The sequence below is a fragment of the Podarcis vaucheri genome (assembly GCF_965113315.1).
Source record: "Podarcis vaucheri genome assembly, chromosome: 14".
In the NCBI taxonomy this organism is placed as follows: Eukaryota; Metazoa; Chordata; class Lepidosauria; order Squamata; family Lacertidae; genus Podarcis; species Podarcis vaucheri.
The window spans coordinates 14,639,294-14,652,583 of NC_138752.1; the positions used below are offsets into that span (position 1 = coordinate 14,639,294).

The window sequence follows — 13,290 nt, forward strand, 5'->3', positions numbered from 1 at the left end:
TTTCCCCCGTCTTCCTTAAAGCACCACAATGGACTGCAGTCCCAAGGATGCTAAAGAGTATCTCAGCCTGTGATCCAGGAGAGATACTAAAATAGTCAGGCCAATTCATCCACTCACTGAAATTTGTAAAGCCTTGGGCAAAAGTTAAGTTGTTTAGTACTATATCATTTATCCATTTCGCCTTTCCAATATGTTTTTCTTAATTTAATATTTCTTGTCAGGATAAGCCAGGCCACCTACCAAACACAAAGCAAATAGATACATGGAAAAGGAACTCACAGTGTGCTTTAGTAGAACTTTTTTTTCCAGTCAAGGGCCACATTCCCTCTGGACTAATTTTTTGAGGGCCACATTCTGGTGGAGAACCCGAAGTGGCCAGAGCCCCATATTTTACTCTCTCCTTTTCCAACACCCCTTTCTCTCTTCCTGTCTTCCCTGATCCATGGACTGCAAAAAGAGGAGCAGATTTCTGTTGCCAAAAGTCTGAACCGATTGCTCCCAAAACCTCAGGCAACCCAAGCTCCTGGAAATTTGTCTTAAATTGTCGGTAAGGCACCATGCCTGTGTCATATGTGATTGGCCAAAATAATTTCTGTTCCATCTGCAGTGGAAATGTGAAAAAATCTGATGCTCTTTCCTAGGAATCGGAAATATTTCAGCCTTCTTCAGAGCAAGTGTTTACGGCTCCCAAAAATGAGAGGCCAGGAATTTAAAAGATTTCTTCGCCAGGTCTTCTTTCATCTCCCAGAAGGAGAGATTCCTAGGAAGCAAGGGGTGGGGGGGGGGGAGAGAAAATAATAATAATTGGAAAAAATGGAGAAGCGATTGCTTCATTCGCCAGTATGATTGCAAAACATGGAAAGAAAAAGACACACAATTGCTAACTGGGATGTTGCAAGTGGTGATGGATGTGTGTTATTTTGCTATTTGCTTTCTGACTGAAGAGCGACATGTACAAAAAAGGAATTTGCATGCTCCTGCAATCCCCCATTTACTGTAGCCTGGGAAGCAGCTCATTTGATGCAGCTGTAATTGATCGCATTACAGTGGTACCTCGCAAGACGAATGCCTCGCAAGACAAAAAACTCGCTAGACGAAAGGGTTTTTGGTTTTTTGAGTTGCTTCGCAAGACAATTTCCCCTATGGGCTTGCTTCGCAAGACGGAAACGTCTTGCAAGTTTGTTTCCTTTTTCTTAACACCGTTAATACAGTTGCGACTTGACTTCGAGGAGCAACTCATAGAACGCGGTGTGGTAGCCTTTTTGAGGTTTTTAAAGACTTTGGTGATTTTTGAAGCTTTTCCAAAACTTTCCCGACACCGTGCTTCGCAAGACGAAAAAAATCGCAAGGCGACAAAACTCGCGGAATGAATTAATTTCGTCTTGCGAGGCACCACTGTACTCCTTTGTAGGGCCACTGAAACTGCTACTTCTCACTGGACCCGATAGTCTCAGCAGGGCTAAATTAACCAAAGAATTTAACTTGGTCAACAGCCCAACTCCATCTACTGTTTGCCATTAACAGCCTCTGAGAGACTGTGCATTCATTGCATCACTGTGCAAATGTACAGTTGGCTGCATCATACAGAATGTAGCATCCACAAGTCTGTTTCCATTTCCAAAAAACCCATCCCGTTTTTTTAGTTTTTATTGCCCTGTGGAAGTGCCAGTCACCTCACTTCGGAAGCCCATGTCAGCAGAACTTTCTTCAAAATAAAAATGGATAAAACTGCCCTCAGATCTTCAGATGAAGGGCAGCATACAAACTTAATAAATGATAATTATAAAAATAAAGGCAAGCTGTTAGAAATTAAATGGAAAACATGGACGTTTGTGCCTACCACTGTATGTGTATATATAGCATGACATTCACATAGCATGACATGTAAAAATTTCAGTGGAGCAATTGTATGCATAGGTCTGTTTCTTGGTGCAAGATGTTTTGAAGACATCTTATTTTTAAACAACTTGAAAGAGTCTTAAAAGTGGAAGAAATATTCAAAGCATACCAGTTTGTTCTAAAAACACTGATTTGCTAGTTGTCATCAAAAGCAAAGCAACTTCAAATAAATTCTGCCAATAATTTTTTTGCTGGGGAAAATCAGATCTACCATTAAAAGTGTTTTTTATGTGCTGTGTTCTGTCCAGTTAGTAGTGAGAATTCTAAATGCCTGGCCACAATTCCCTACCTCTGTGATAGTATCTGATATTTATTAATACTTTCTCCATCTGTACCAACAAGAATAATATATTTGATATCTATTTGACTTGAAGGCACTGGCATCCCATTTGGCATCTGGTCTAACTCATAAAACTTCCACTTGGCTAAAACAGGTCTTTGATTGACAATATGTGGACTTTGGGGGAAATTGTTAACATATTTTAGCTTATGAGGTTGCTGGCCCAGTAGCTCGTCTGCTGATCTTGTACTAGGAGTCTGGGAGTTAGAATGATTATTTTCTATGGTAAGCCACAGACCACTTAAGATGGCTTTGTCCCACTGTAGAAAAATGGAACTGTCTATGTACAACAATTTCAGTAAAAACCGGCCATCTTTTCAAAGCCCAATATTGAAATTTCTTACTGAAGTAAAAGTGGTTTGCAGAGCATTCTGCACAAGTCTTCATATAAGCAGCACTTTTTATAGACTTACCCTGGCTGAATACAGTGATACTTTGGGCCTCTAAATAGCTTCTCTATAACTGAAAAAAAAATAAAAAAAAATGGGGCAAGGAACAGGTGGATGTGGGTTTTCTTTGGATTTTTCCTTAGCTACTGGTAAGTTGTACTGGCAAACACCTGTTAAGTTCCTATTTCTAGTAAGTTATTTGAGGTAGCGGGAAAGAGGGGTAGTTGAGCAACATATTATTATTATTATTATTATTAATAGTAACATAGAGGAATATCCTGATGTTCTCGCTTAGCAGTGATTTGCCAATACTGTGCGAGCGCACAGAGATTACATTGGCACCCTCACTCAGCAATGGCTTGCCCATATTGGGAGTAGGAGATCCGAGAGCTTTATGGCAGGCAGTAGGCATGGGACTGGCTCTTTGGGGAGCATTCAGTTCCCAGGACAAGGAAGATTATAGGTAGTGGTGCAGGTATCCTGGCTCAACTGCCTGCAGCAAAGTTAGGGAATCAGTGTCTGTATTCAGCGAGAGCCACACCTATAAAACGAGGCGTCCAGAAGGAGTGAACTGGGCTGTTTTTGCATCTCAATGCATAAATGGAGCACTAAAGTTTTTTGGAAGAAGAGCGGACACAAGAAAGCATGGTTAGCATGGTGTTTGGGAGATAACCTGTGTTTTCAAGAAATATTGAGAGTACAGTGGTACCTCGGGTTACAGACGATTCAGGTTACAGATGCTTCAGGTTACAGACTCCACTAACCCAGAAATAGTACCTCGGGTTAAGAACTTTGCTTCAGGATGAGAACAGAAATTGTGCAGCAGCGGGAGGCCCCATTAGCTAAAGTGGTACTTCAGGTTAAGAAGGGTTTCAGATTAAGAATGGACCTCCAGAACGAATTAAGTTCTTAACCTGAGGTACCACTATACAGTGGTACCTCGGGTTACATACTCTTCAGGTTACATACACTTCAGGTTACAGACTCCGCTAACCCAGAAATATTACCTCGGGTTAAGAACTTTGCTTCAGGATGAGAACAGAAATTGTGCTCCGGCGATGCGGCAGCAGCAGGAGGCCCCATTAGCTAAAGTGGTGCTTCAGGTTAAGAACAGTTTCAGGTTAAGTACGGACCTCCGGAACGAATTAAGTATTTAACCTGAGGTACCACTGTAACTGGTTTATAGAAGGTATACTTTAACATAACAAGAAATGCTGCCGTAGCAATAGTACCCTTTTAAATGATAAGTTTTAAAGGACTGGCAGTTGTCAGCCTTAGCTGTCAACCTATTAAGTGGTTGGGAGTGCGGTGGGGCTGGCAAGGGCAAGGCAAAAGTAGACTATTGTAGTCTCAGCTTTTTGCAGGGATACTACCTGACCCTCTCAGGCCTGCTATTGGCCCAGCATGTTATCTCTAGTTCCCTAGAACTACGTGGTAACTTAAGGGCCGCGTATCATTAAGCCCCTGGTTCTGGATCCATGGTAGGGTTGGTTCTGGAAATTGCCTTCAAATGTTATGTTTTCCCTGCGGGAAACTATGCCAGTTCTGCCCCAGTGTTAATGTAAGAGCCATTCTTTGCTTATTCTATAATGAACATGTGTGCCTGAGCTTATTGATTAATTTTAGTAATTCCCCCCTTGCTGTTTAGGATCATTTCAGTCTTGACAGCCCAAGCGGCATGAACTGCCTGGTAGAAGGCACCATCCCTCCAAGTTCCGGCCTCTCCAGTTCCAGTGCCTTGGTCTGCTGTGCAGGACTCGTGACCCTTATGGCAAATGGGAAGACTCTTCCAAAGGTACCGGACGGAAGGCGGGTTGGGGGTGGGGAGTACAATTTGTGAGAGACCATGTTAAAATTCAACATTGCTAAATTTCAGGTGTTGTTGGACTACAACTTCTGTCATCTCTGACCTTTGGCTGTTGGGTTTTAATTTGTTGGAAGCTGCCCGCGGTGGCTGGGGTGGCCAGTCAGATGGGGAGAATATTAAGAATAAGAATGCAGTGCTGGCTGTGGCTAGTGGGAGGTGTAGTCCGAAAACATCAGGAAGACATCAGGCTGGGGAAGGCTGATTTGTATGAACGATTTAAAAAGAAGCTCAGGATTGTTTTCACAATGACCTGTTGGATAGCTCATTGCAAAATGGAGCAAGTATTGTTGGTCATCTTCTGTCTAGCATGGAAACGCATGTTAAAGGTGCTGTAAAAAGGTAAAGGGACCCCTGACCATTGGGTCCAGTCGTGACCAACTCTGGGGTTGCGGCGCTCATCTTGCTTTATTGGCCGAGGGAGCTGGCATACAGCTTCCGGGTCATGTGGCCAGCATGACTAAGCTGCTTCTGGCGAACCAGAGCAGCGCGCGGAAATGCTGTTTACCTTCCCGTCGGAGCAGTACCTATTTATCTACTTGCACTTTGACGTGTTTTCGAACTGCTAGGTTGGCAGGAGCAGGGACCAAGCAATAGGAGCTCACCCCGTCGCGGGGATTCGAACCGCCGACCTTCTGATCGGCAAGTCCTAGGCTCCGTGGTTTAACCCACAGCGCCACCCACGTCCCTCCGAAAAGGTGCTGTAGGGGATATATTTTAGCCTAGTCTAAGCCTCCTTACATAGCCTTGACTTTTGGTCTACTCTTTATAATTCTGGTAGTTTGATAACAACCAGACAATATCTGGGGCTGCCTCACAGCATGCAGGAAAAGTAAGAAGTCAAGTTCAGCATAGGAAGCTGAATTGCATGCATTGTTCCTAGCAATTGATAGACTCCTGACGCCTGTTGCCCCAGACCACACCCAACACCAACTGCACATGCTTGAATCTGCTCTAAGAGCATTTCCTTGCAAGTGCCATTACTTGCAAGGAGCCCTTTACTCAGGTGTTGTGCAGCAACATTGGGCTCTCAGGCATGTATTTTGTCAATGACCTGCTTTTTGGGCTTGGACCTTCTGTTGTAGATCCTCTTGAGGGCTGGGGATGACTTGACATTCCCCTCTGACTTAGTTGGCAGTTCCACTGCTAGAGATTTGTCAGAAGCCGACCTTGATGTACCTCCCGAGTGACCCCTGGAGGCAAGCCCAGGGAGGCCGCTCCAGGTTCACCAGTGCCAGATTTGGGGTGGGTGGGTTGTCTGCTCACCTGGGATCATCATTCATCAGGAAGCCTGGGTCAGAGCAAGTCAGAGCCCAGCGTGACAGTTTGACATCAGGATTCCAGCAGTAAGGTCACTCGGGTCACTCCCATTCATTGGTCCTGGATGTTTTCCCCTGTTTTCTTTTAAATCAACTATTGGCACCCTTAGGAGCTGTTCTTTGGCAATCCCTAGGAGCTGTTGATGGGTTTCCAAGAGGAGGAAAATATATCTGATATATAACCTGCCCCCCATACTTTAACATAATGAGATTGTGGACAGGGCTTCAGGGATCAAACCTTGAAAGTGCTGCATATTTAGCTTGGAAGAAGAACCCACACCTTCTCAAAATATCCTGATCAGAAAAGTATTTTAACCCAAGCTTAGGGTAAGCATACTTAAGTCCTATGTCAGTGTGTTAATGATGCAGATTCAATACGGTTCTCCCTTTTCTGTACACTAAAGAGAATGAAGGAAGACTAAAAACAAAAAGCATTGTGTAGTTAAAACTCACATGAAACATTGACTCTGTTTTATTTTTAAAACAACAAACTTTTGTCTTTTGGAAGTAAATTCAGAAAACAGTTTATGCTGTGTCTGATTAATGTGTTTAGAAATCTGCATTGTCTCCACTTGCCCAGATTTTTTCTTTTTAAAGGTCATGCATGCACAGTGGTTTAGAGAAATCTTGGATACTGTCCAACCAGATACACAGTGCTAACCATTTTCAGCATTGAGGCAATATCTAGCTAACGTCACATAGTGTTTAAGACAAGCGTGGGGAACTCTCTTCAGACAGAGGTCCGCATACCCACCTGAGCAGCCTTCTGGGGAGGCCATGCCAGTGGTGGGCAGTGGCAGAGGCAACTGTGGGCAAAGCAAATACTGTAAATTGTACCTTTGTGCAAAAGGCTGGTTTCTACACACATTCACACAACCCTCTCTATACTCCATCCAGGCAGCCAAGAGGTGTTGTCAGAGCCAGGCAGAAAAACTCAAGCATGGAATGAAGTAGGGATGCTGAGGGGTGTGGCTTGGGCAGAGTGGGTGTGGCTGTCACCTGGCAAGAGTCCCATGGACCGTATAGAGCAGGCACAGGCAAACTCTGGCCCTCCAGATGTTTGGGACAACAATTCCCATCATCCTGGCCACTGGTCCTGTTAGCTAGGGATGATGGGAATTGTAGTCCCAAACATCTGGGAGGGCTGGAGTTTGCCTATGCCTGGTATAGAGAATCCTGACTGGCTGCTTTTGCCTCCCAGGCAGGAGGTCTCTCACTCTAGGTTAAGATAGTGAGCTGTGAGGTGGGGAAGTTCAACTTTCATCTCTGCTACAAATTTACTGGGTATCCAAGCCAGTAGACCACTTTGGATGTAACCCTAAAATACGATTTAGTCTTCCACGAGTGAGCCTCAGTCTTTTGCACGCTCCTTCATTCGCTGTGGGGAGGAATTTGGAAGCATCTGCTTTTCAACTAACCAGAGTTCCCTGTTGGGTTCAACGTTGTTAGTTTAAATCAAAGCATGGCCTTCCAGATGTTGAACTACAGCTCCCATTATCCCTGATTACTGGCCATGCTCTCTGGAACTGGTGGGAACTGGGGTCGAACAACATCTGAAGGGCTTCAGTTTCCCCATGCATGGTTTAAACTCTGCTAAGTGAGCAAGCAAAGATAATGGGGGACAAATTCATTTGGTTCATCTTTTAAGGCGAGCTCCCCAAATTTACATTTTGCACACCAATATGCATTTGCTGTCATTTGAAATTAGCGCTTCTCCAAATTTTGCTGTTCAAATTTCCAACCAAATAATGCGTACAAAAATGTATATATTAGTAAAAGTAATGTACAAAAATGCATTCTGTTAAGGTATTTTGCATTGCAAAAATCACACGCAAAAATGCAACACAAAATACATATCACATTTGTCAAAACTGTATAAATAGTGCATATGTTGGGAGATATATACACAAAAATGCATATGAATTTCTATATGGATGCTCTTTAAAATACAGAGAGGGAAGAGCATGGAAAGATTCCTCCGATACTCAATATCTCTCAGCCAGAACTTTGTTCTCTACTATGGAAATGGCAATACTTGCCTACTTTTCAAAGCTGCTGAAAGAAATATTGAGGACTTACCTGCAATATGCATTTAAAGCAGTGTAGTTCCATTTTAAAGAACCACAGCAAACCACACTTCCCAAGATTCTTTGCAGGAAACTATGATTGTTTAAATAGTGGTATCATAGTGCTTAGATAGATAGATAGATAGATAGTGCAGACAGAGCTTGGGTTGGCTTGCTGGAATAAGAGCCATTAAGCTTGATTCTTGTTAGCTCCTATCAATGGGACAAAGTACCGTATTTTTCGCTCTATAACACGCACCCGACCATAACACGCACGTAGTTTTTAGAGGAGGAAAATCCGTAGGCATGCCACCCGTAGGCATTGCCTCCATAACACGCACAGACATTTCCCCTTACTTTTTAGGAGGAAAAAAATGAGTGTTATGGTGCAAAAAATACGGTAAATAGTTTGTAGTAGTTAGAGAAGGGGAGCCATTGCTCCTCACCTCAGACACTGGGGATTCCACTGGGGATTCCCTTTACTTTCCTCCAGGTAAGTCTACAGTTGTCAGTCACAACAATGCAGGGACACTGTGACGAGAAATCTGCCCTCCACTCCTGACCCCAAATGGCTTAGCCTTAACTGACATGGGTCCTGAAGTGGAGGGTTAGTGCCCTGAGTGGCTCCACAGTTGAGAGGACCCTCTGCAAAATGTCCCCCACCAGCACCACAGGCATATTTGTTAGTTGCGATAGCAGCATTCTCACCGAACCACCATTTAAAGTTCCCACAATGCTCTAGAGCAGGGATGGCCAACACCATGCCATCCAGATGTTGTTAGACTGCATCATCCCTGACCATGTTGGTTGAGGCTGATGGACATTGTAGCCCAACAACATCTGGAGAGCACAGCATTGGCTTCCCTTGCCCCAGAGCATTGAAGAAAGTTTAAATGGTAGCTTCCAGATCTAACCATTTGGGGCAAGGTCAGGGTGCTGGGGTCTTGGGAGCTGCTCAGGAATGCTATGAGCCAACACTGGGCCTGTGCTTCTGCGAGCAAAGTCCTTGCAATATACTTATCTCCCCCATCAGTTATAAGGATTGGCATTTTGCTGGCATTTAATAATGGATTGGGCAAAAGGTTAGTGAGCAGACATGGAGCAACATTAATTTGAGTGATGGACTTAATGCAGTCAAATGCTTTCTGCTCTGCCTGGCACACACAGTTGGTTTGGTGGTGGTTGCTTTTAATTCACCAGTTGCTACATGATGAAAGAGTTACAGGGAAGGTGGCAGGCAAGATTTTAATGTACTATTCTAAGCCTGCTAAATATAGGAGTTCCCATCATTCAGAAATGGTTACTTTTAAACAGAAAGGAAACCTGAATCCTTAAAAGAAATGTTTTGATTGTTGTAAAGGACAGTTGTGAACATTTTCAAACATTTTTATCCTTCAAAAATTTAAAACAATGTTCTCATTTTTCAGTTTTGATTATAATTATAATTATTTGGCATACTCAGAATAAGGGGGGGGGGGGCTAACTTTATAATTAAAATCATGTGTATGGTGCAGTTTAAGTCACACGAAGTGCCTGATAAATCCATTCTAGAAAATCCAAATGTTCAGTATAAAACTCCACCACATTAGGCATTTATGGGTCTAATTTCTGCTAGTCAAGAAAATTCTGCTTTGTTCTTAACAGTGTATATGCTACTCAGTTCTCATTGTCAATGTGTGCACATTTTCCAGCATTAGTTGCAAAAGGTGCATGTTGACTGGGCAACATACAAAAAACCCTGTCCATGTTTTCATTGTGCAAACTTTCCATGCATTCCTGAGCATGTGCCCAATCCACCCATATATATGCACATTCTCCACTCAACTCATGCTAACCACAAACAGATATCAGGTTTTTGTGTGCGATAAAGTGCTTGCTGTTTCGAGAATATACCAAGCAATTGCCTGTCTCCCATTCACTCAAATTGTGCTATTTTTAAGAGGTTTTAAGACTTTCATGAGTGTAAAGATTTCTACAAGATTAGAATGCTGGATCTTTCATATACAATATAAATGATATTGTAAACCAGACTGAATTATTAAAGTCTGCAGGCAAATTGTGTAATTCAGAGCTGCTGGTTTTTAGCTTGCAAATGCAGTTTAGCCTTTCACTAATTTTCTAAAGGCCTTTTTGTATGTGAATTCAAAGATAAGCATACCCCCCCAATGTAACGTTAGCTGGGCTTTAATTGGGTTAAATGCGTCTTCAGAACATGTTTGTGGATAGTTAGACACATTAAGTAGCCAGGATTGAGTGCAGTTTCCTGTTCTGGGTACACCCAGTTCCAAACCAAGGCTTGCTTTGCATAATGTGTGGAATGGCCCTCTGTACTTTAGATGGCATGTCACAATAAAAATGTGTGAATTTTTGATACCTAAATGCAAACTTGTGTGTGTGTGTGTGTGTGTGTGTGTGTGCACTGTCAATTAAACCTTTTCTAAAATGTTAACATATCAAAATAGTTCTGGTGGGACATCTTGTCATACTCCAAGTTACTGGCACATAGCTTGTTTTCTGGTACACCACGATCCTTTTGTTCACCTAATGTAAAATCACATTCCTCTTATTCTCTGTCAAATGTTAAATATACAGGGCTTTACCCAGTAGTCTCGTGGCTTCTCCTAAGGCTCCTTCCTTCACGGACCCTTTTGGACAATAGCTTGTAAGGAATACTAAGCCATGCACAGTCTCTCTTTCCTGGACAGGTTTTTTATATGATAATTTGGCAAAAGGTGCTATGATTGGCTTGGAAGGCGAGAGCTTGGAGGAAAGTAGGCCAGTCTGTCGGAAACAAGCCATAAGTATTTTAAGGAGAAACAAGAGTCCTTTACAGGAGAGTTGGGTAGACAATAGATTAGGATCCACTAGTAGATCTTGTAGCTTGATTTGCATTAGATCAGAAAGGTTTCTGAAGCTTAATTGTTCAACAGTAGCGACTGAAAAAAGGCAAAGTCCTCCCTTCTAAATAAGGTTGCTAAATCTTCATTTGAGTTAGTAGATTCTGTCAAAAATTAAAAATTTCTCAGCAGATATGAGCAGTCAGTCTCAGCCTTCTGACCTTCCATTTTGCACGTCCCTCTGGTTTGTGTAATTGAGAGTTTTAGTGAAACAAAAAATAATAATCCCATAAGCCTGAGGTCTGCCCATTGCCTGCTGTGTGGGATTGTACCACATCATAATGCACAAGGAGGATGATAAATAAGAATGCACATAGCAGCAGGGTGAGGGGAGGAACACTGCATGTTAGAATGTACCTACCGTATTTTTTGCTCTAAAAGACTCACTTTTTCCCTCCTAAAAAGTAAGGGGAAATGTGTGTGCGTCTTATGGAGCGAATGCAGGCTGCGCAGCTATCCCAGAAGCCAGAACAGCAAGAAAGACTGCTGCTTTCACTGCACAGCGATCCGTCTTGCTGTTCTGGCTTCTGAGATGCAGAATATTTTTTTTCTTGTTTTCCTCCTCCAAAAACTAGGTGCGTCTTGTGGTCTGGTGCGTCTTATAGAGCGAAAAATACGGTACTTGCATAGCTGTCAACTTTCCCCTTTTCTTGCGAGGAATCCTATTCGGAATAAGGGAATTTCCCTTAAAAAAGGAAAAAGTTGACAGCTATGCCTACTTGTCCAAAGCTGTTTTTCACTCTGAAACTGAAAATATTCAAGGAAGAGCAGTTTATAAATACTTCAAATAAATAATACTAAAGAATTAGAGAAATACTGAGTTGGCAGAGCCAGGTAGATTTTGGAGTGGAGCATTTGTCCAATTTTTGCACCAAGCCTACAGTTAAAGTCAAGAGGCATAGAATCATCAGAAGATTATGTGCATGCTTCAACTTATTCGAAACACCACTATCCTCAATATATGTTATATCACAGTCTTTTAAAGTGTTTGAGACAGCCGTTAGTGTTTGCCTTGTGGGCGGGTTAATGCATTTTTGCAGAATGTGGTGCTGTTCTTGATGATGTTGTTTTTCTCTGTTCTAATTAGATATTTTCTGATTAAATGTTATTTCACTGCATAAACATAAAAAGGCTGAACATGATATGTTGTATAACCCACCACTGATAAACATCCCCTGCTCATATTCTGCCAATCTGGAATTAATAGTTGCCAACTGATATGAACATCCGGATTGCATTTTCAAGGAGGGGGGTAAGAGTTTGGAGAACCAGCAATTCTGTATAGTGCTTGAAGTACTCTGGGAGCATCTGGGAATCTACAAGCCCCATGCCATGATTTCTCCACCCATAGCCTTCTAAAACAGGTGCTAAGGGGATGTCACAAAAAGTAACGAGGTTGGGTCCTTTCTAGCTCCATTGTAGTTTGAGCATTACTTCTGCACCCCTGGCAGGGCACTCAGTAATATTTTGTTATTGGTTGTTTTAAGTGGTACCTGGTACCCATTTGGACTGGTAGGGTGGAGGGCAGATAGCCTAGTAGCAGGTGGAGCCAAAACTGAGGATAGGCAAAGCCAACAATTTTCCAGATTTGCCCCCATCCTCCACCCTGCGGAGTTCTGCAAGGGCAGCATTGAGAGTGAGGAGGAAGAGCAAAAATGTATAAGACAGGTACAAACATCTGCTGGAAATGTAAAGAAAAAGAAGGCACCTTTTAACATATGTGGTGGTCCTGTAAGGTAATACAGTGGTACCTCAGGTTACATACTATAATGGGTTGGGAGTTACTCGTGCGTAATCCTGCTCCGTTTGAGCATTAGATTGCCTGGTTAAACCCTCTGGACTGCACAGCCCATGTTAGCGTGGCTGCCCTTAGTCACTCGTAGAATCTGTCTGTGGGCGTTTCTTAAAGCGCTGCCAACATAAGAGCTGTTTGACGCCCAATCGTCTCCGCCTCTCACTGCGCGGGAGTCTCCTGCGCAGGGTGGGCGTGGGCAGCGGGGTGCTTGGGCTCTCCTCACTAACTTCCAACGAAGAGTCCTGGAGCCCCTGCACCTCCCTGTCCCGTTGCTCTCCTGGATCCCTGGTGTTACACTCATTCTCTTCCCCTTCTTCCCGGCTGAGTCTCCCTCTAGTGCTTGGACCTTCCCCTGCAGAATCTGAGACCCTCTCCTTCTCCCGTGCCTCTGATGGCAGTTCCCTGACACATACTCTTCAGGTTACAGACTCCACTAACCCAGAATTATTACCTCGGGTTAAGAACTTTGCTTCAGGATGAGAACAGAAATCGTGCTCTGGCGGTGCGGCGGCAGCAGGAGGCCCCATTAGCTAAAGTGGTGCTTCAGGTTAAGAACAGTTTCAGGTTAAGAACGGACCTCTGGAACGAATTAAGTACTTAACCCGAGGTACCACTGTATAAGCAATATGGGAAATGGTTTATAATGAATTAAAAAAATGTTTAAAATAACTTTTATTTAAAAAAAGCCAGAGGTTTTTCTATTAGGAATTGTAGTTGCTGA

The 13,290-nt window shown here is 43.1% G+C and overlaps 1 protein-coding gene across 3 annotated transcripts in view; it reads left to right on the forward strand.

Annotated features, from left to right (window-relative positions):
- GALK2 (galactokinase 2) overlaps positions 1-13,290 on the forward strand; it is a 72,844-nt gene that overhangs the window by 14,095 nt on the left and 45,459 nt on the right. For 2 of the 3 annotated variants that reach the window (XR_014213419.1, XM_082198645.1), the window contains exon 5: positions 4,277-4,423. The exons of the other annotated variant lie outside the window; for it this stretch is intronic. Coding sequence is in view for 1 of the 2 variants with exons in the window: in XM_082198645.1 (XP_082054771.1) it covers positions 4,277-4,423 (147 nt within the window). In the remaining variant the exon portion in view is untranslated. The remainder of the gene's footprint in view (positions 1-4,276; positions 4,424-13,290) is intronic. 3 annotated transcript variants of the gene reach the window in all.